A 21071-nucleotide genomic window follows, 5' to 3' on the forward strand; every position below is an offset into this window, starting at 1 on the left:
TCTGGGGCGATGAGATCGGCACAGACATTGCTGCCACCAATCTGTGCTGCAAATCAAAACACGTGCGTCGTCGGCCGCTGAGCTCCAGTACAGATGTTTTTCTTCCAAATGTCTTCTCGTTCCTCAGTGTGCTCTTCTTTTGCATCGCCTCTCTCTCTCACTCGCTCTCTCTCTCTCTCTTGCTCTCACTCAGAATGTTCAGCGCTCATGTGCACATCATAAAAATACCCAGCAGCAGTTTTTATGACCGCCATAATTATTCTTCAGGCGCAGTTCTGATTAAAGTGCTTCAGTCTGTCAGGGCTGAGAGTTTTTCGGATCTGGGTAAAAGTGTGCTCTTGTCATTCTTGGAGCATAAAAACAACATTAGTGGCAGTTTCATGTTCTAAGAGCGGTTCTGCCCAGTTGTGGCTCCTTATGGAGACATTGAACTGTGTGTGGAGGTGTGGGTGAAAGCACATATGTGTGTTTTGATCCAATGGGAGAATGAATATGGGGAACTTGTGCACCTAAGAAAGTTCACACTACTGTAAAAAAACCATTTATCATATTCAGAAGTTTAGTGATGTTATATAGAATGTGGTTAAAAGCTGTATGCAATTCTGATTTAACTATTACAAACAAGGCACTAAATATTGTACATTAGCTGTATTTTGAATATTATTAAGTTATGACATATCATTATTATTATTATTATTATTATTATTATTATATACTTTATTAATCTATTGGCAATCATGTTTCTTGGTCAGATTTTTGAGCACTGTTATCTGAGCATCAGATTCTTTTGAAAGACATCCTGCATAACTTCATACTTAATGTTATACATCCCCATCACTGATCTGACACAATTGATCAAGTACGGCTCTGCTCGACCCGCCATCCATCAAAATCCAAGGAAGACAAGCATCCAGGCTTTTTTCTGTCCTGCACCGAAGTGGTGGAACGAACCTTTCCTGGGTGTCCGAACAGCAGAGTCGCTCACTCTTCCAAGAGTACTTGGGCGAATAGCAGAGTACTATGGTCTCCATATTGACTTGTGTTTAGTAGTGTCTAAACTTAAAGGTATCTTTGAATTTTTAGTCTGTTCAAACTAGCTGAGGTTATCCTTGAGTAAAGAGTGAAGCACTTTTGTAAGTCGCTCTGGATAAGAGCGTCTGCTAAATGCTGTAAATGTAAATGTAAAATCTGAAAAAAGTTCAGTCTTGTTTATTTTTAACTTGTTTTGTGCCTGTTTGTGTTTGGGGTAATGAAAATGCAGTTCCTTGTGGGGTATTCTTTCAGAAATAGGTTGTGAAGGATCTGCGTTCATCAGCAAGCAAAACGATTTTCATTTGCAACCCGCCGGTGGCCCCTGTCCATCAGTTTCGTCTTTCAGCCACCATTCTGACGAGAATTTCCTGTAGACTGGAATTTCTGCCACTGCTGGTAGACCCATAAGACCTTACGCTTTGATACAACTGAAAATTCAGCTACTTCCTTCAAACTATGGCCTCTGGCAAGCCCATTTTCCAAACATCAAACGAGACATTTACTGCACTGTACCATCTGTATGAATCCTGTCTCCCCGCAGGTATTTATAACCTGTCATCATTCTCATGCAATGCTGTCTGCAGGAGCTTAAAGTTACTAAAACTTTAAACACAAAATTGTTTTAGCTGGGATACATAAATAGTAGGACTGGGCAATTATTATTAATGATTAATTAATCAAAAATGAATCGAAACTAACAGTCGATTACAGTCAGTTATTTCATTATTTCTATTCAAATCAATATTCCATTAATTTTACAGCTTATCAAAAGTTTAGCTCATTAAAATCAGTATTCATATTAGCAAATCCTGCTTTAAAGTGCAAGCATGATATCAGGATTATTAGGATTATCCTAATTTATATCTCCAACAAAACAGTTATTTCACTGCAAATATTTGAGCTGTGATTTCAAACTTTTGACCGGTAGTATATACTCACACAAACACACACACACACACACACACACACATAAACACAGCACCTTCCCCCATGTCTTTATGTCTTCACGCGGGTGTCGTAACTCTGTCCAAACGAGGCCTCAAGGCGAGATTGAGGTCGTAACTCAGGCCTGCTCCGCTAGGTGAAGCTTTTCACACCTTCAAATGCAACACAGGTCCAGCGGGTCTCATAGGGGCCCAAACAACCCGCGCCTTGTCCTGCGGTTTCCCCCTCACACACACCCTCTGACACAGGGCCTTTATCCTCCCTGCCACTCTCTCCCTCTCACTGGGCAGTGCAGACAAACCCTCATCTGTCCCTTCAGCACCCCCTCCAATTCACTCTATAAAGCTGCCAGAGGAATTCATGCCCCAGGCTGCACTTATTTCAATAAACACACTTTACATGTCACGGGTCACACGCCGCTGCTCCGCCGTGAACAATGTGGAGTCATGGCTCGCCACTGAAGGACTGTTTCTGTTTGCTGTGCTGCAGGTATTACGATGTATCTGTGTTTCAGTGGGTGTGTGTGTGTGTGTGTGTGTGTGTGTGTGTGTGTGTGTGTGTGTGTGTGTGAATGTTCCTGTGTGTATATTTTTGTATGAAAGCTTTGTTTCATGTGGTCTATCTATCTATTAAGATGTCCCATATGTGATATTATACCAGTACTGGATATGAACTGCATCTGCACGGACCTATCTAAGCTCCGCCCACGCTGTAGCTACTTCTAGACGAGGTTTACCAGAACGTGGCCAAAAAATCTAAAACAAATTGCAGCAGTTTTTATCCAAATGTTCTCTTTTAATCTCTTTTAATGAATGCATTCATTTACCATTGCTGACACAGATGTGCAAATACACACACACAGCTTGTCTAGTCCCTGGCAATAGAATAAGACTCTCTGGAGCAGATAAACATGAACCGATTGGCATCATGCCTAATGCCAGGTGTGGGCTAGAGGGGTATAAGGCCTCCCAGCATTGAGCTGTGGAGCAGTGGAACTGTGTACTTTTGGGATGAGTTGGGGAGTTGGGGATGAGGTGGGGTGGTGATCATCCAACATCCGGACCTCACTAACACCCCATTTCACTGTTACAACCCTGTTGTTTTGCCTCAGAGGGTGAAACGCTGATTTTCCTTTTACAGTAGGCTTCTGGAAGAAATGATAAGCTCTGCTTTTATTGGCTGGTTAATGTCACTGTGCTGGCTCACAGGAGCTACATAGCCTAGCCTAGCCCACCATAGCTTAGCACTGTAAAAAGAACATTGTATTTATTTCTTTTTAATTATTCCCACATTCTTGGCAGATTTGCTCCAGCCTGTCAGTGTTGTCATCCTTTCTGTGTACTCTCTGTGTCCAGTTAGCACGTTATCCAGTTAGCTATCTGAAGAGACAGCTGCCAGTCGACTGAGTTCGCTTTTAGCCTAGGACCCACTCGCTTCACTAGTTTACTCACAGTGCACAGCAGGCCGAACTATGCCAAGTAAATACAGTTGTCCATTCTAAAGCATCTCCAAATCAACTGAAACTTCATAAAAGTCTGTTTCTAAAATCTGTCTGGGCTGGCAGCTGTAACTCAGAAATAACACGTTTGTGAGTGGAGCATGGGGCAGATCAAGTCAGTTGAATGACGTCTGCTGATTAGAAGGTCACTATTTGACTATAAATAGTGTGAAAAACAGTTCTTTGGTCTGGGTTAAAGTATGTCTGAGGAAGGATCCCGTATCCTGACATAAAGCACTCATTTTGACGGAACAGAGGAGCCTGCAAGCTGCTCTTGGCCAAATGTAGCGCTAACAGGACGTTAAGCAAGTGATGAAATGTGCTCTTCCTGTTGCACTGCATGCTGGGAGCAGGGTACAGACTTGTTTGATGTCCGCTGTTCACATATTAATCAAAGTGGTCCGTTATAAAAACACGTCTGTGCAGGGAGGACTGGGTTAAGGGCCTTGGCTGCAGCCAACATCAACACGGGTTCTCCCTCCTGATCCGCCACCCCTACCAGCACACGGCACAGCCTGCGCTGTTTGTGCAGTTGGGATGTCTGGGTTTAACGCATAGTTTGACTTGCATAAACATTCCAGAGCTGCTGATGACACAGGGAGATATTGAGCCATACTGGTCAGCTGCAGTTACCACAAAGCATGGTGTAGCTGGATCACTGAATAGCATTGGAACAGCCTTGTGGTGAAAGGAGAGGGATGCTGATGACTGAAATAATTGTGAATGGTAAAATGAGCTAGTATTTTTAACTCATAACTGCTTTTCTGTATCGCTGTTGTCCTGACTTGAATAAAGCTTTTTAAAATTAAGCATTGAAACGTTCCATTGAAACTTTCAGTGCCTAATGCCAAATGTGGGCTAGAGGGGTATAAAGCCCCCCAGCATTAAGTTGTGGAGCAGTGGAACTGTGATCTCTGGAATGATGGTGATGCTCCTTCCAATGCTTTTGGGATGAGTCGGGTAGTTGGGGGTGAAGTGGGGTGGTGATCACCCAACATCCTGACCTTACTACTGCTCTTGTCGCTGATTGCAATCAAATCACCACAGTGATGCTCCAAAATCTAGTAAAAAGCCTTCCATGGACAGTAAAGACAGTTGATGAGCATGTGTCCAAATTCTTTAGTCCATATGGTGTATATAAACATTTAACAGTGGATTTACACATGGTACCTGCTTCATCTTACAGCATTTTAGATCCAGCCATTAACGCTAGATATAGGTAGCTGGAGTGTTTCAGCGTGAGTTGTGGTATAAATGAGGCAACATTGTAACCAATCACAACAGAACTCATTTACTGTACATATATTAGTCTTTAAGGTACATTCTGTAGTTACCACAATAATGCATATCCCTGTCAAAGCTGGGATTGTGTTGGGTGCAGGCAAAATACACTGCACAATGTAAGTATGCGTGCGAGTTTCCCACCCAATCAGTGCGTCATTTGAGCCTTGTTATTCAGTGTTCATCACTCATGAGTAGTCCCACTGCTATGTGTCCTCATTCCACCGACATCACTTTAAAATGTGGCCGTAAAGAGCAGATAAAAGAAGCACTGATGGATGAATGTGTTGACTGTGACTCATCATCTGCTTTTCTCTGTCTCTTCTCTTTTTTAGTCATGCCTGGTAAGTTGTCATCATCCACCCATCCTCCATAGAGCTAGTGACAAGAAGTGGTCTGAGTGCTTAACATCATTATCCCATCACTATCCTCCTCCTCATCCATCCTCCATATACCTCACATTAAAGCTGGAACAGCTCTGATGGCTGTAATGGGTAAATCAAAAATGTATCAGAATTCAAAAAGGTAAAAGCCATTTTGTCCTCCACGTATTCTTTGATGGAAATGAAAGGGATGCTGCTGTTGTATCATTTTTTATACCTTATCAAATATTAGATATTAAATGTGGTCTTAGCATCTTCTCCATCTTTCTGTTTTCAGTTCTAAACAGCACATAGTGTTGCCCTGTATTGTGCTCTGCTTTGCCCTGAGGTAACCTTGTGTTTATGTTCCATGTGCAGTGCCTCCTGCCTTTGCGGTGCGCCCCAGGAACCAGGTGGTGGGCGTAGGGCGAACGGTCACCTTTCAGTGTGAGGCCACGGGAAACCCCCAGCCTGCCATCTTTTGGCAGAGAGAAGGCAGCCAGGTAAGAGAATGTCTAAAAACCACCTGTTATGGCCCTGTATGTCCACATTTTGTTTGTAGACACCTGCACATTCAGCCTGTCTTCTGAAATTAAGGATATTAATAGGACGTCCTCTTGCTCTAGATGTTGAAACAAAACATTGCTATGAGGATTTGATTTCATTCAGCAGCAAGAGCATTAGGGAGGTCAGGTGATGATGTTGGATGATTAGGTCTGGATCTGGAATGGGACTTCATCATATGGGACTTCATCACATCTCCATCTCTGCTCCATCACAGCCCTGCCAGATTTGACATCTAGCCAAAGCTTGTAGACTCATGTTCATCTGCTTCCATGAGCATCCCATTGTATTGGAAATGTTTTTCTATGGCAATTAGACAACAGTCTATACAATTGAATATAATTACTGTGTCAGCAATATGTTGGGGTGTCTGGATACTTTTGTATACATCTTGCACATTCTATTTTTAAGCAGTGGGTCTCAGTGTACAGTTATTATTGTTGTTTATCCATAAGATAACAATATTTAATTATATAGTTAAGTCAGTCATTGCATTGCATTCTGTGCCAGTAGTTACACATTTATTTTTCCAATTTGTTCCATGTATTATTACAAAATGTAATAAAAAAAAACATCATGCTAGATGCCTGTTGTAGTATCCCAGTTGGTTACTATGATGTTGCAACGTGTTTGCTAGATGGGTGCTACGGTGTTGCAAGGTGGTTGCTATGTAAATTCAGGCATTTGCTATGGTGCTGTTTAGTAGTTGTTAGGGTGTTGCTAGGTGGTTGCCAGACAGTTACTATGGTGTCTCAGTTGGTTGTCAAGTGGTTGCAATGGAGAAAATAAACTCCATTGCTATGCGGAAATTGTATGTCTGTATACAAGCATGGTAAAATATCTCCTCGTCTGCTAATGAAAACAAATGTGGTATCAGTTGTAATTGTATAATTCATTCTTTTAACAGAATCTCTCTGCTTGTTTTAGTGAGCTATAGAGGAATGCATTAATATTAATTGATATATATTAATATATATATATATATATATATATATATATACACACACAATACAGCTGACATTTCTGGGTTACTTATGTCTTTTTTAAAGCATCTTTCTTTTTCTTTCCTTTATTCCTCTTTTCCTCTCCCTGCAGAACCTGCTGTTCTCCTACCAGCCCCCGCAGCCCTCCAGTCGTTTTTCTGTGTCTCAGACAGGAGATCTGACCATCACGGACATGCAGCGCTCAGACGGAGGCCTCTACAGCTGCCAGGCGCTCAATATCGCCGGCAGTGTCATCACCAAGGCTCTGCTGGAGGTCACAGACGGTGAGAGGGAAAAAACACACAAACCGCATGGTCCCTGTCACACACCTACAGTAACTGTACTGCTGATGAGGAGTGTGATTAAGACTGTGTGGTGGTGGGGGTGGTAAAATACCATACTGAAGCCACTCTTGATTACTGAATTACTCATTCTGCTATCTTGCTGTGAGAAGACTAGTGAAAGGTGTAGACCACCGTCTATGCATCCCATAAATGTGTTCTTTTATAGCTACAGTACTTTCATAGTTGCGACGTTGGACAGGCCGTTCTCTAGACAGGACCTGCATGTATAGCTATTTATAACAATTTGATTACACACTGGGTATTAAGTAAGAGCCCATTTACACCTGGTCAATTCATCAGTCTTGAGGATCAGGATTATATCTGGATAAGGTCAACACTGGCTTTTTAAAGCGTTAATACAAATCTGATCACTCAAGCCACTTCAGGAGGTGGTCTTAGCATTTAAGCCACATGTTATAGCAGTGTAAACACATCAATCTGTCCAGGACACATTCCACAACCAAACCACCTTCCTGTACAACCGAAACATCAGTAGTAATTTCCACTCAATATTCCGCCCCACACTTTTTCAGTGGACTTCAGTCTGACTAACCAGAGACCTGTGTTTGACTACCGAGTGTAAGTGCCTTTCACTAAAATCTTATCAGGATACAATCTAGATGCTAGTCACATAAAGTGACCAGGTGTAAACAGGGTCTGAGTGCAATAATTGATCTATTGCTGCTTCATCCACTCACATTCTGCCATAGCAACTGTTTTGAGATTGGACAAGCTTTAGATGGATTTAGGCTGAGGTCTACATTTGCTGTGTAATGTTTCCAATTTAAAATGCTAAACAATAGTGAACTAAACTATGCTGAACATATGCAGGTTACAAATTTGCCATCTTGCTTGAGTACATGCCAAAAAAACACCTCTATTCTGATCTATCCTAACAGTATCTTTTTAGATGCAGCAATTACATCATTTTATTTTAGTATTATTTTAATCACTACATTAATTATTTTGACCAAACTGAATGTGTGTGTGTATATATATATATATAAGTAAAATAAGTATAAATAAATAAGTCTTAAAAATAAAGATGCTTCAAATGGTTCCATAAATAAACATGTTTGCGTGTAAGGAACCTTTAACAGTCTAAGGCAACCTTTAGATTTACCTAGATTTATTTTTTACCTTTTTTTATACCAAACTCCATGCTCATACATCTGTATATCTGTAACATGGTTCTTCGTGGAACCAGAAGTGTTTGTTCTATAACATAAGAACCATTTGAAGCACCTTATTTTAGTGTGTGCCTCTGCATAGGACGCTACAGGTTTAGTCTATGATGGTCTTTGCGTTTTGACTGTGAATGCAGGGGTTCTCTGGCTGTCCTGCATTTGCCTCAGGTAATAATTGCTGGAGAATGAGGCTCAGGCATACTGCTTCAAAAATGCTGCGTTTCTATGGTAACCAGATACACAAAGACTGTCAGTGTCCTTGTCTATAATTCCCTCTTGCCAATTTATTCCTCCCCCTTGAAAAAATAGACCCACACATACACACACTGCCTTCACTCTTCTGGCTTGGCGAGACATCGTGCTGACCTCTCGCCCAGTTGGCACTGGAAATGATAACAATAATTATCACAACAGTTATTAAAAAGCTGTATTAAAATCGCTGCTCTACCCTTCAAGGTCCGTTAGAAAAAAGTAATTGCACCTGCATCATCACCCGGCAGCAAAACAGAGCTTACCCCCTGCACAAACAGACTGGACGTGTGAGTGGCTGCACTACGTACATATATTAGTTTAATGAACATAATTGCCTGGGGTGGCACCAGGCAGAGCCTGTCTGGACGGCTGAAGCAGCAATGGCAGCTTTTGGACGCTGGGTAATGATATGGTAATGCTAATGCTCTCCCTCTTCTGCCATACAGACGCACAGGCAGGCCCGAAATGGGTCTCCCACACTCAGTGTACACTCAATTACACTTAATGGAAATGAAACAAGGATGGAGCATGTTTGATTTAATCTAACCCAGCTACTCCTGCACTCGTCCCCCTCTATCCCACCTCCCCTCCCCCTGTGCTTTCTCCACTCCGCGTCTATGTTAATAATCGGCCGTCTCTGCCTCTGGCTATTTTTCAGGTGTAACCCCCTCCCAGTCCTCCCCCCACCCCCTCTTTTGAGTCTTGGTGGGGTTTTTTTTTTTTTCATTTTGCCACTGATGTGAAAGTGAAAGCTTGCTGTCTAAATGGGATTTTTTTATTAGGTGTTTGGATGGGCTTTGGTGTAGGTCAGGCACTGCTGCCAAATGATTAGCCAGTAGCTGGAGGCTTTTTTTTGGAATGTAATTCTGCCTTTTTTCCACCGCCACCCACCTTGCTTTATTTACTTCCCTGTATTTTTCTCCTCCTGTAGTTTACGGCGTTCTTCTCCTCCCTCATTATCCTGGGGTTCTGTTTTCTACTCTACTCATACTCCTTTATCTCCATTTTCCAACAGTGGTTTCGGATCGGCCACCTCCGGTCATCCGACAGGGTCCGGAGAACCAGACAGTAGCAGTGGGCGGGACGGTGCTACTGAACTGTGTAGCTACAGGAACTCCCACGCCAACCTTGCTCTGGAGGAAGGACGGCATGCTGGTGTCTACTCATGATTCACGCATCTCTCAGCTGGACAGCGGAGCGCTGCAGATCCGTTACGCCAAGGTAGTCCACTGACCCACTGACCCAAAGTTCCCCTATAAACTCACAAATACTGGTGTGGTGTGCCACACCTGTGTGATTGTGATGCTCTTGCCTTTTCTAGAATTCACCCTTATTCAGAACTGTTCTAGTATGTTCTCTTCATTCACACTGTTCTCGAATGTTCTCGCCCTTTCACATAGTTCTAGAATAGTGCCCATTTGACAATGTTCTAGAATACCCCCTTTCACATAGTTCTAGAATATTCCCTAATTGACAACGTTCCAGAATATTCACCCTCATTTACACTGTTCTAGAATACCCTCTTTCACATAGTTCTAGAATATTGCCCAATTGACAACGTTCTAGAATATTTACCCTCATTACCCCTCACAATATTCTAGAACAGTGAAATCAAAGTTCAGTATTCTAGAACAGTGTCAATGGGGACACATTGATGCTGTTCTAGAAAATGACCTATTATTCTATTAGAATACGTATATTATTATACCTATTATTATTCCATTGTCAGGAGTTCACACTGTTCTAGAACATCCCCACTTATTTACACTGTTCTAGAATATGTTCAGCAATTTACACTATTCTAGAATGCCCTGTCCTCGTGTTCTCATTATTCAAAGTGTTGTGGAACTTTTCTGTAATTCACACTTTTCAGCCATGCACTGTTTCAGACCGTTTTCTCCTTTCACAAAGCCACACTGTGATAGAATGTGCTTTGCCGTTTCCACTGTTCTGGAATATTCCACCCTCATTAAGACTTTTCTAGAGTGATGCTTCCATTCACACCGTTCTGCAGTGTTGTATCCTGTTCAGATTTGTTGAGGAGGCATGCTAGTTCCTATACTGAAACAACATCTTTTGTCAGCTGGCAACATTCGAATGTTGGTGTTTGATGATGAACTTTAGGTCACTGTGCACTGGCTTAACACTTCCACACAATGCACTTATCCACCGCCACGCAGTACACTAATGCACTTCCACGCAATACACAAATGCCACACTTCATGAAGCACTTACAGACAGTGCTCCAGTTACAGAGACCTTTAACAATTCAATTGAACAGCCGTATGGCCAATTCGCTACTGCTCCTCCACAGCAATCTGCAAAATTGCCTCTAATGGCACAGGCTAAACTCCCACACTTTCTCTTTTCATACACAGCTGCTATTGTCTCTTCACTCTCTTCATACGGGCTCATCTTTAGATGCCTATTATACGAGGAAGCACTTGATTTCAGAGTGGGTTGTTTGTTTTTGACTCGCAGCTCGGAGATACGGGAGTGTATACCTGTGTGGCCACAAGCCCCAGTGGTGAAGCTTCATGGAAGGCCTATTTGGCTGTGGAAGGTATTGCACCTTTCTCTTTTAGATACTAGGAAATTGCCCATCTCTGCGTAGACCACTGTTAACTAGCTTGCAGTTAGTCAGTGGTCTGGAGTTTGTTCTGAGTTGAGATGAGTGTGTGTGGTTGTGTTTTGTCAGAGTTTGGAGTGGCAGTGCAGCCTGGCAGACCCACAGACCCAAACCTGATCCCCAGCGCACCCTCCAAGCCTGAGGTCACTGATGTCACCCGCACCTCCGTCACATTGTCCTGGAAGGCTAGCCCTAATGGAGCCACGCCCACATCTTACGTCATTGAGGCCTTCAGGTGAGTTGAGTGTGGGGGTTTGTGTTTTGGCCCTGAGGGTCATCTCTGAGATGTTTTCAGGGCTAGAAGACATGGCTTTGTTTGGGTTGACTTATGATTGACTCTTTTTCTTTCTCCACACCTCTCTCTACCACTCTCTCTCCTAACTCTAGCCATGCTTCTGGAAGCAGCTGGGTGACCCTTGCAGACCATGTGAAGACAGAGTCCTTTATACTGAAGGGTCTTAAGCCCAGTGCAGTGTATCTCTTTCTAGTGAGGGCAGCCAACGCCTACGGCCTGAGCGACCCCAGCCCCATCACAGACGCCATCCGAACACAAGGTGACCTGCATCATCGTGCTAATTCTAATGAATAAACGAATCTGAAAAGCCTTTAGAATTGTTATTGACTGTGATTTTCTCTCCACCGCATTGTGTCTTCAGACACCCCTCCCACCATCCAGGGTGTGGACCACCGTCAGATCCAGAAGGAACTGGGGGACGTGGTGGTTCACCTGCACAACCCCACCATCCTCTCATCCTCCTCAGTCAGGGTGCAGTGGACGGTAAGAGACACCATCAGCCCTGCTGCCACTGCTGTTCACCACTCATGCTTAACCATACATGGTCCGCTTTACTTATTCATGAGGAACTAGCTACAATAAGAGCTAACCGATACCAAACTAGACAAGTAATTTATCTTCATCCATTGTGTTCATAGCGTTTTAGACCTGTGTGGCAGAATACATTACGTGTTTTTTATTTTCAGTAATATAGAATCAGTATTGTGGCAGATAAATGTATAATAGGTTTTAATATATTAGTCCTGTTTTAAATAAACAATCAAATAAATACATATAAAAATAAATGTTATTTAATTACAAATAACTAATTTAATTGAGATAAAAAAATATATCCATAATATTTCACTACAAAAGTGATAAGCAGAACTCAATGGCAGATAACGACCAAATGTAGTGAATTCTTGACCATTTTCTGTGAAAATGTTTTTTCAAAAACATTAGCTGATTTTGCTGATTTTTGGTGTATAGCATATTCAGATCTCCATTGATTAATTCATGATATTTATGATATATATATATATATATATATATATATATATATATATATATATATATACACATATATATATATATATATATATATATATATATATATATATATATATACAGTCATGCCCGAAAGTATTCATACCCCTGGCAAAGTTTGACTTAAATTTACTTTTATTTAACCAGAAGTTATATTTTTGCCTTGAAACGACACAGGCATCTCCCAGGAGATAACACGATGATGTACAAGAGGCATCATTGTGGGAAAAAGTATTTCTCAGCTTTAATACACATTTGAACAAAAAGTGGCATGTCCAAAATTATTCATACCCTTTGAAAACTGTCACAGTATATGGGAAAATCCAAAGTTCTATACCATTCCAAATAGTCCAAGCTGTTTTAAAGCATCCTAATTACCCTGATTCATTGGGAACAGCTGTTTTAATCAACTCAACAGGAGAAAAACAGCAGCTCTCTGCAGTTGGTTTGTGGACAGTCATGGCTAGGACAAAGGAGCTCACTAAGGACCTGCGGCTGTGCATTGTGGCCGCTCACAAGTCAGGAAAGGGCTATAAAGCCATATCAAAATGTTTTCAAGTTCCAGTGGCTACAGTGCAAAGTATTATTAAAAAATACAAGAAGTTCCGCACTGTGGAAAATCTCAGAAGATGTGGTCGGAAGCCAAAAGTGACACCTGTGCTGGCCAGGAGAATAGTGAGAGAGGTGAAGAAAAATCCAAGGATCACCACCAAGGCCATCCTGGTGAATCTGGACTCTGCTGGTGGCGACATCTCAAGGCAGACAGTTCAACGGACACTGCACACTGCTGGGTTCCACGGACGCAGGCCAAGGAGGACACCACTTCTCCAGAAAAGGCACACAAAAGCCCGCTTGACCTTTGCAAATGCTCATCTGGACAAAGAAGAAGACTTCTGGTGTTCTGTTTTATGGTCAGATGAAACAAAAATTGAATTGTTTGGCCACAATGATGTGTGCATCATTTGGCGTAAAAAAGGAGAAGCCTTCAACCCTAAGAACACCATCCCCACTGTCAAACATGGTGGTGGGAACCTAATGTTTTGGGGGTGTTTTTCAGCCAATGGACCAGGGAACTTGATCGCAGTAAATGGCACCATGAAAAAAGAGCAATACATCAAGATTCTCAACAACAACATCAGGCAGTCTGCAGAGAAACTTGGCCTTGGAAACCGGTGGACATTTCAGCACGACAACGACCCAAAACACACAGCCAAAGTGGTGAAGAAATGGTTAGCAGACAAAAACATTAATGTTTTGCAGTGGCCCAGCCAGAGTCCTGACTTGAATCCAATTGAGAATCTGTGGAGGGAGCTAAAGATCAGGGTGATGGCAAGGAGACCCTCGAACCTCAAAGAGTTGGAGCTCATCAGTAAAGATGAATGGGCAAAAATACCAGTGGAGACATGCAAAAAGCTGGTCAGCAATTACAGGAAGCGTTTGATTGCTGTAATAGCCAATAAAGGCTTTTCTATTAATTATTGAGAAGGGTATGAATAATTTTGGACATGCCACTTTTTGTTCAAATGTGTATAAAAGCTGAGAAATATTTTTTCCCACAATGATGCCTCTTGTACATCATCGTGTTATCTCCTGGGAGATGCCTGTGTCATTTCCAGGCAAAAATATAATTTCTGGTTAAATAAAAGTAAATTTAAGTCAAACTTTGACAGGGGTATGAATACTTTCGGGCATGACTGTATATGTTCAAATATTTGTGGACACCCTTTCTTTTAAGTCGCACCTATCACTGGCACAGATGTGCAGATACACACACACAGCTTGTCTAGTCCCTGTAGAGAAGTACTTCCAATAGAATAGGACTTTCTGGAGCAGACAAACATAAACCTATTGCCCATGGCTATGTCTAATGGGCTAGAGGGGTATAACGCCCCCCAGCATGGAGCTGTGGAGCAGTGGAACTGTGTTCTCTGGAATGATGATTGGTGCTCTAATAACCTTGATTTTGTAATGAACAACAGATGAGCAGGTGTCCCAATACTTTTGTCCATATAGTGTATCTCTACTCTGAGAGTTTAACTTTAAATTACCCCCCAACTCCACATGCCTTATTTGAATACTCAATTCAGCAAAGCTCAGATATCCACATATCCAACCCACATCCATCCCTAGTCTTTACACTGATGAAGGAATGACATATGATTATATGGCAATGTTTACACTGATTCCGTCCGTGAATTATTTGCGGTCTCCATCAGGATGGTTGCAGCGAGACGCGACCAGTTCAGCCTCTCCTAAACCCCCCTGGCAGGCTCTGTTTCTCCTCTTGATGTACTCTCAGTCAACCCGACCAACTCTGCGTTTACAAAGAGCCCTCTTAGCCTGAAGTCTGTCAGCAACACACTGCTCTTTGTTATTGCAGGCCGAATCGGGCCGTGTACGGTGTGTTCAGTGCAGTGTTAAGCTGTGTACGGTGAGTGGATCAGTGCGTCGCCATGAACTGGCCCATGCTGCGTGGCCGGCCCACTTAAAGGAGACCTACTTGTGGGCTAACCAGGACCACCTGTGCTGACAAAACGAGTTTTTATCAGCGTGGCCAGGAGAGGTTGTTTAAACAATCCCAAGCATTCTCCGCTCTTCTGCCTCTCAGCCCCTTCCCAGGCCCACGGAAGTGTGTTCACTTTGATGAATGAGCTGACATAAACACACGTCAGAGCGAGCGTTCTAAACACAGACGCAGAATGTAAATAGTTTAGCTGGGACGGAGTTGATGGGGGCAGCAGGCATCTGGATGGCCAGCATTTCTGGAATCTGGCTGGGAATTGTTTTTTTCTTCGGGTGTTTGAAAGAAAAGAAGCTTTCCCTTCTCATTATCGACTGGCGTGCTCTGAAGATAATGTGTGCTAGTGAGGAAAAGCGTGGGACTCTTCGGACGGTTTCTGACCTGCATAAAGTGGGATTGACTACTTTCACATTCTTCACAACTCTGTGGAAGTGAAACAGCTGGGTGCAGATCAGACACGTTAGAGTACAGCTAGCAATACCCTCAGTGGAGCTACACGTTACAGTCTTCTCTGGTTGCCCTGTAGAACGTTCTCTTGTTCTGGCTCCGCTTTGAGAGCTTCTCTTTGCTAGGATTCTGCATCATGCCCTACGGCTGTATCCTAAGCAGGATCTCAGGATGTGAGGAATCGGCTGCTGCTGCCGCCGCCGCTGACCTCATGCTGTGGTTTAGCGGCAAGTGGGAGCTGTAAGGGAACGCAGGCGCGCAGTCTGCTTCGGGATCGTCCCGTCTCCACGGTTACCAGGCAGGCAGCCCAAGGCCGTGTTATTTATTGAGGCTGAGATTGCCATTTGCCCGCGCATGTGCTCCTTAATTATGCCCTGCTATACAGAATCCCAGTGCAGGCCTATGAGAGCTGGCATTGCTCCAACAGTGGCAAGAAATCGATGGTAAATAGAAGGATTTGGAAAAAAGTTTTAGTGCCGTTACCAAGTTTTTGCCAAGTGTTTTACTTAAAGTATCAACTGAATGACCTGCCTAATACTGAGTAGGTGCTCCGTGTGCCACCATGTTAGCTCTGGCCATTTGAGGCATGGACTCCACAAGACCTCTGAAGGTTTCCTGTGGTATCTGGCACCAAGTTGTTAGCAGCACATCCTTTAAGTCCTGTAAGTTGTGAGGTGGGGCCTCCATGGATCAGTGCATCATTGAGCCTTGGGTGTCCCTGACCTGACCCTGTCCCCAGTTCATGTAATACGATTGTAATACGATTGGTTGAGAATTGGCCTTTTAGTTATCCACGTATCTAGTACCCAAACCTACATCTCCGCTGTGATGTTCAGTAAACATCAATGACCATATGTTGCTCTCATCCTGTCCTCTAGGTGGAGCAGCAGTCTCAGTACATCCAGGGCTACAAGGTTATGTACCGGCCCTCATCTGAGTCGGGTGAGCCCCGGGGTCAGTGGGGCGTGTTCGAGGTGCGGACTCCCGGCGAGGATGGAGCCGTGGTACCTCAGCTCAAGAAGGGCGTCACCTACGAGTTCAAAGTGCGCCCCTTCTTCGATGAGTTCCAGGGCGTGGACAGCGAAGTGAAGGTGGTCCGGACGCTCGAGGAGGGTAAGTGCAACCCGTAGACGAGTGTGTTTGGCTTCCTCCATGATGCGACAGAAGACTCCTTAGCCAATTTTCTCACAATCAATGTCTCCTCTTTGCCTCATCAAGCTTCGCGTTTATTATTCACACGCCACTAACCAGCTAGATTACACTGCTCATCATTATTCCAGCTCATGTGTTATAGGCACCCGAAAACGAGCCTTTTATTAAACTAGAAACCCAGAGATTGCTTTCAGTGATGGTATCGCTAATGGTGCTAGCACAGAGTTAAGCCCAGGCATTTGGTTTGCAGTAAATGTGTTTGTGTGTGTCTCTGATGTTCGCTTTTGTTGTGAAATTTTCACGGTAAGTGTCTCACCACTCCGTATCACGTTGTGCCACACGGACTGTAGCAGTGAAAGGTACAAATTGTGTAGCTAATTGCTTTTTGAGCTCTTCCAGCAGGGCCCAGCCCTGGGCCACTGGCTTCCACGCAGTCTGAATTATATTTAAGCACAAAGTGATTAAGCAGCACAGCCCCGAAGCAGAACTGACTCATTCTAATTACACTCATCAGCCCTGTGTCAGAACCACACTGCATATACACTGCAACTTTGTAATTAATTCTGTTCTCTCCAGTAGAATAAGCAGCAAATTGAGTTCCCCTAGCCATTTCCTGATCCTGTAAAGATACATATTTGCAGTGCAGCTCACCGTTTGTGAGTTCCTGTGACCTCAGGGGATAGAGCATTTTACAGTAAACGAGTGTTAAAGCGTGGGAGGCGTGATGAGTCTGGAATTTCACACACTGTTTCAAAGGTCTGAGAGGAATTCCATTAATGAAGAGCTCTGCAATGAGACTTGGACTCAATGTAGAACCATATTCCTTGGAGGAAACAGGGAAAGCAAACAATGCCCAAACAATTTCAGGTCATGCCTATGCAGCCATGGCATTATATGGTTATACAAGGCTTCACAGTAATGAAAGGGCAGGCTTGTATCCGAGGCCTGGTGGTACAATAAGTCCAGCTGATGCAATAGCCTGGAAACCAGGGGCAAATAAATTGCAATGGGAAAAAGAACTGGTTCACATTAGTTTTAACTCGATATATTTCTCCTGTCATTGCAGCTCCCAGTGGCGCCCCGCGTAGGGTCACTGTGACTAAGAGTGACACCAACGGGACAGCCATCGTGGTCGCCTGGCAACCGCCTCCAGTAGAGGAGCAGAATGGAGTGGTGCAGGAGTACAAGGTAATAGGGGAACATCTGAGCTCTGCTACATCAGTATATCAACAATGGGTGGCGTGTAGAAGGTAATATATAAAGGGGGCAATCAGACGCTGCAGAAGCAGTATACTGCCCCCTAGTGCTTGATTCATGACTAGCCTGAAGACAACTGAATGAGTTTTGGCCGTTGACCTACAAATAAAAGCAAATGTAAGGAACAGAGTTACCCACACGCTAACACAATGGTGAAAAACCTGATTATAACATAATAAAATATTAGAGGTTAATATTAGTTTTGTCACTCGTGATGTGAAGTGATGTTGTCCCTTATGAGAAGATCGTTGTTGTTTTCTCAATCTTTCCCCATCTCCCCCTCCCTTTCCCCCTGTAGATTTGGTGCCTTGGCAATGAGAGCCGTTACCACATCAACCGGACTGTGGATGGCTCCACCTTCTCCGTCGTCATCCCCAGCCTGTCCCCTGGCATTCGCTACAGCGTGGAGGTCGCCGCCAGCAACGGGGCAGGCCCAGGGGTCAAGAGTAATGTCACCTTTTTTCAGCTAGGTAAATGCAACTCATACAATACCACACACACACACAAAGAGAGAGAAGCATACGTAAACACATAAACACCGCAATTAGACTTAGTGGTTCAGACAAGCTTTAACATGAACTCGGATTCTGAATTACTAAAGCCACAGTTAGCATAGGCAAAACACTGCACCGTACACACACTCTACAGTTATTCCTTTCGGAGTCTGCAAACAGAAAACCTGGCAAACATGTGTACAGTGGTCTTAGCAGGTTTGATCTGTTGTTTTCGCAGGTCTCTGCTGCTGTAATGTATAAAACTGGCTTGGCACTTGCTGTGGTCCTGGGGTTTTAAGTAGGCGCAAATAATTATAGCTTTGCCTCAGCAGTTCTGTTGATGGTACACACACATACGCACACACTGTACACACATACATAACTGCTAAACATGAACATGACACATATGGACAAAAGTATTGGGACACCTGTTCATTCATTCTTTATTCCTTCCAAATTCAAGGGAATTAAAGACTTAAGACTTAGTTATCCTGCTTTTGTAGGAGTAACTGTCTCTACTGTCGCTACACTCAGAAACAAGAGCGCTTGTGAGGTCAGAATGTTGGATGATCACCACCCTACCAACTCCCCAAGTATTGGATGGAGCATCAGCCATTTTTTTATCATGTTCTCAGTATCAGATCTGTACTTTCATAGCTAGAATATTACCAGTCACAGGAACAGAAATGCTGTGCTCATCCAGGCAACATTAGCATGTCCACAGATGTCCTTTATAGCTCATTTTTTGCTGCTGTATGAATGTTTAAATGAGGGTTCTTACTAAAAGGGCCCATTAGGCATTCATGGCAGCATTAACATTGACCGTTTATGCACCTGCTGTCGTTTTTGCAGACTCGTCTGGCCAGGTTTTGGAAAGCATGGATGACCTGGACACATTTTCTCACATCTCTGATGTAGTGAAGCAGCCCGCATTCATCGCTGGGATCGGCGCCACCTGTTGGGTGGTGCTCATGGTCTTTAGTGTGTGGCTGTACCGCCACCGCAAGAAGAGGAGTGGCCTCAGCAGCAGCTATGCAGGCATTCGCAAAGGTATGTATATTTGGACACAGACATTTCCACTGATCTGGCTTATAAATATGGCAAACTGTGAAAAGCAGTGTATATACAGTGTATTTGAAAGAAGATCTCCACAAAAACTACCCAGATTAGATCGGTTTGCCAGATTAGTGAGCCATAGTGAATGCATTGCTTGCTGTAACATCTTTCTGATTCCCTGAGAGGAACATCAGCTTCTTATTTTAGGATTGACTTCAATAGGGTCCCTCTTATAACTTAAGACTTGAGAAGAAACATCTTCCTATAAACGCCCATCTCTCCCTTCCATGTTCATAGTCAGTGAACGCACTGTGGTTTTTCTCACAATTGTTTTACCCAATTACCACCCCATCACCTACCTTCAACTCTCAGTCCCTAAAGCAGAAGCCACCTGAACCAAAGTTCAGAGTTCCTCCCACTTCATCTATGCTAATGGAATGTGTTGTAGGAGTAGAAAGCTCTGTTCCTTCACTCCCCCAGACCCTATTTTCTGCCAGTCCTGGGGATTGAACTGTTAGCCATCCGATTCCAATCCCAGTGTCCTAACCTTTAGGCCACAGCTAATTTCAGAGCCGTTTACATTCTTTTTAAGGGACAGCTGTTAAAACTGCATTGAGATGCAGCAATTTAATCAGTTCAGGGTATTGAGCCAAAAATGAGATTGAATCTGAGACAAACCTACCCTGAAGTGTGATGTTGTTAGCTGTGTATCTAGAGTGTTTGAGTAGTTTTTAGTGCAAAGTGCTTCAATTAAAAACAGCTTAGAAGTTATTACAGGAAAACTATCACATTGGAATCCGATGATACTAATATTTCAATATTGACATTAGGGAAAACAAAGTTTTGTGCCATCTCTAGTTCATTATGAGAAATAGGCTTATAGAAAAATGAGCTGTGCTGTGATAGGTTGTCAATATATTCTAGGAAGCTGAAGCTTTACTTCCCAGAATTCTCACCAAAAACATCTATATGAAGAAACCAACACATGGCTCTTTCACCCTGCAGTTGGTAGAGCCTAAACAGGCTGCAGTTTGCACAGTGCTGTGTGAGGTGCAGTCAGAAGCTGGAGCTCACGCTGAGCCAAGGGTTACAAAGATCAGACTGTGTCGTGGTGTCACCATGATAATTTCATGTCTTTCACTGGCCTCCATCATATTCTTCCTCCTCCGCTACTGCCTGGCACGGTTGGTGTCACCCGCTTTCATCCTGGAATCAAGGCAGACAGCTAAACTGATAACATGCAGGAAAAAAAGTGTTAGGGTAATCTTTCTCCCCGAGCTCAAAAAGCCTGATGATCAGAGGAGTAGCGCGCCAGAGACGCCACTGACATTCAGCAGCTGACATTTGGGTGTGTGTGTGTGTGTTGATGATCTGCTCTTGTGTCAGGCAATTGGAACTGAGGATTGGGTGTATGAGTAGAGTCAGAGTGATGCAGCTGTAACACTAACTCACTTCTCAGCCTGATTGTAACTGTAGTCCCCTCCTTCAGCTCGGAAGCTGTTCAGAATTGGCCCATTCACTTCAAATAGTCACTTTCACAAACATTCATATGCTTCAGTTGTTTAATAGGGGTGTATTGAGTACACTCATTTTGGGGCTAAATGTATGTTTTCTGGCCCTTTTTAAACATATAGAAACTAGTATTGATTATATTGCATAAGGCTGTGCTGATATGGAAGCTAAGGGCTGATGCTGAGCTGATGCTTTTTTATAATATCACTATCTGTGGATGCTGAGATATTTTTT

At 43.3% G+C, this 21071-nt stretch overlaps 1 protein-coding gene across 2 annotated transcripts in view; it reads left to right on the forward strand.

Annotated features, from left to right (window-relative positions):
* The window catches only part of LOC140536725 (roundabout homolog 1-like), a 269345-nt gene that overhangs the window by 232497 nt on the left and 15777 nt on the right, over nt 1–21071 (forward strand). For both annotated transcript variants that reach the window (XM_072658699.1, XM_072658700.1), the window contains 11 exons: nt 5497–5621; nt 6778–6949; nt 9464–9669; nt 10930–11011; nt 11147–11312; nt 11465–11631; nt 11734–11855; nt 16245–16479; nt 17585–17706; nt 18074–18245; nt 19122–19319. In XM_072658699.1, coding sequence (XP_072514800.1) covers nt 5497–5621; nt 6778–6949; nt 9464–9669; nt 10930–11011; nt 11147–11312; nt 11465–11631; nt 11734–11855; nt 16245–16479; nt 17585–17706; nt 18074–18245; nt 19122–19319 — 1767 coding nt within the window. The remainder of the gene's footprint in view (nt 1–5496; nt 5622–6777; nt 6950–9463; nt 9670–10929; nt 11012–11146; nt 11313–11464; nt 11632–11733; nt 11856–16244; nt 16480–17584; nt 17707–18073; nt 18246–19121; nt 19320–21071) is intronic.

Source organism: Salminus brasiliensis, chromosome 16 (genome assembly GCF_030463535.1).
Source record: "Salminus brasiliensis chromosome 16, fSalBra1.hap2, whole genome shotgun sequence".
Taxonomy (NCBI): domain Eukaryota; kingdom Metazoa; phylum Chordata; class Actinopteri; order Characiformes; family Bryconidae; genus Salminus; species Salminus brasiliensis.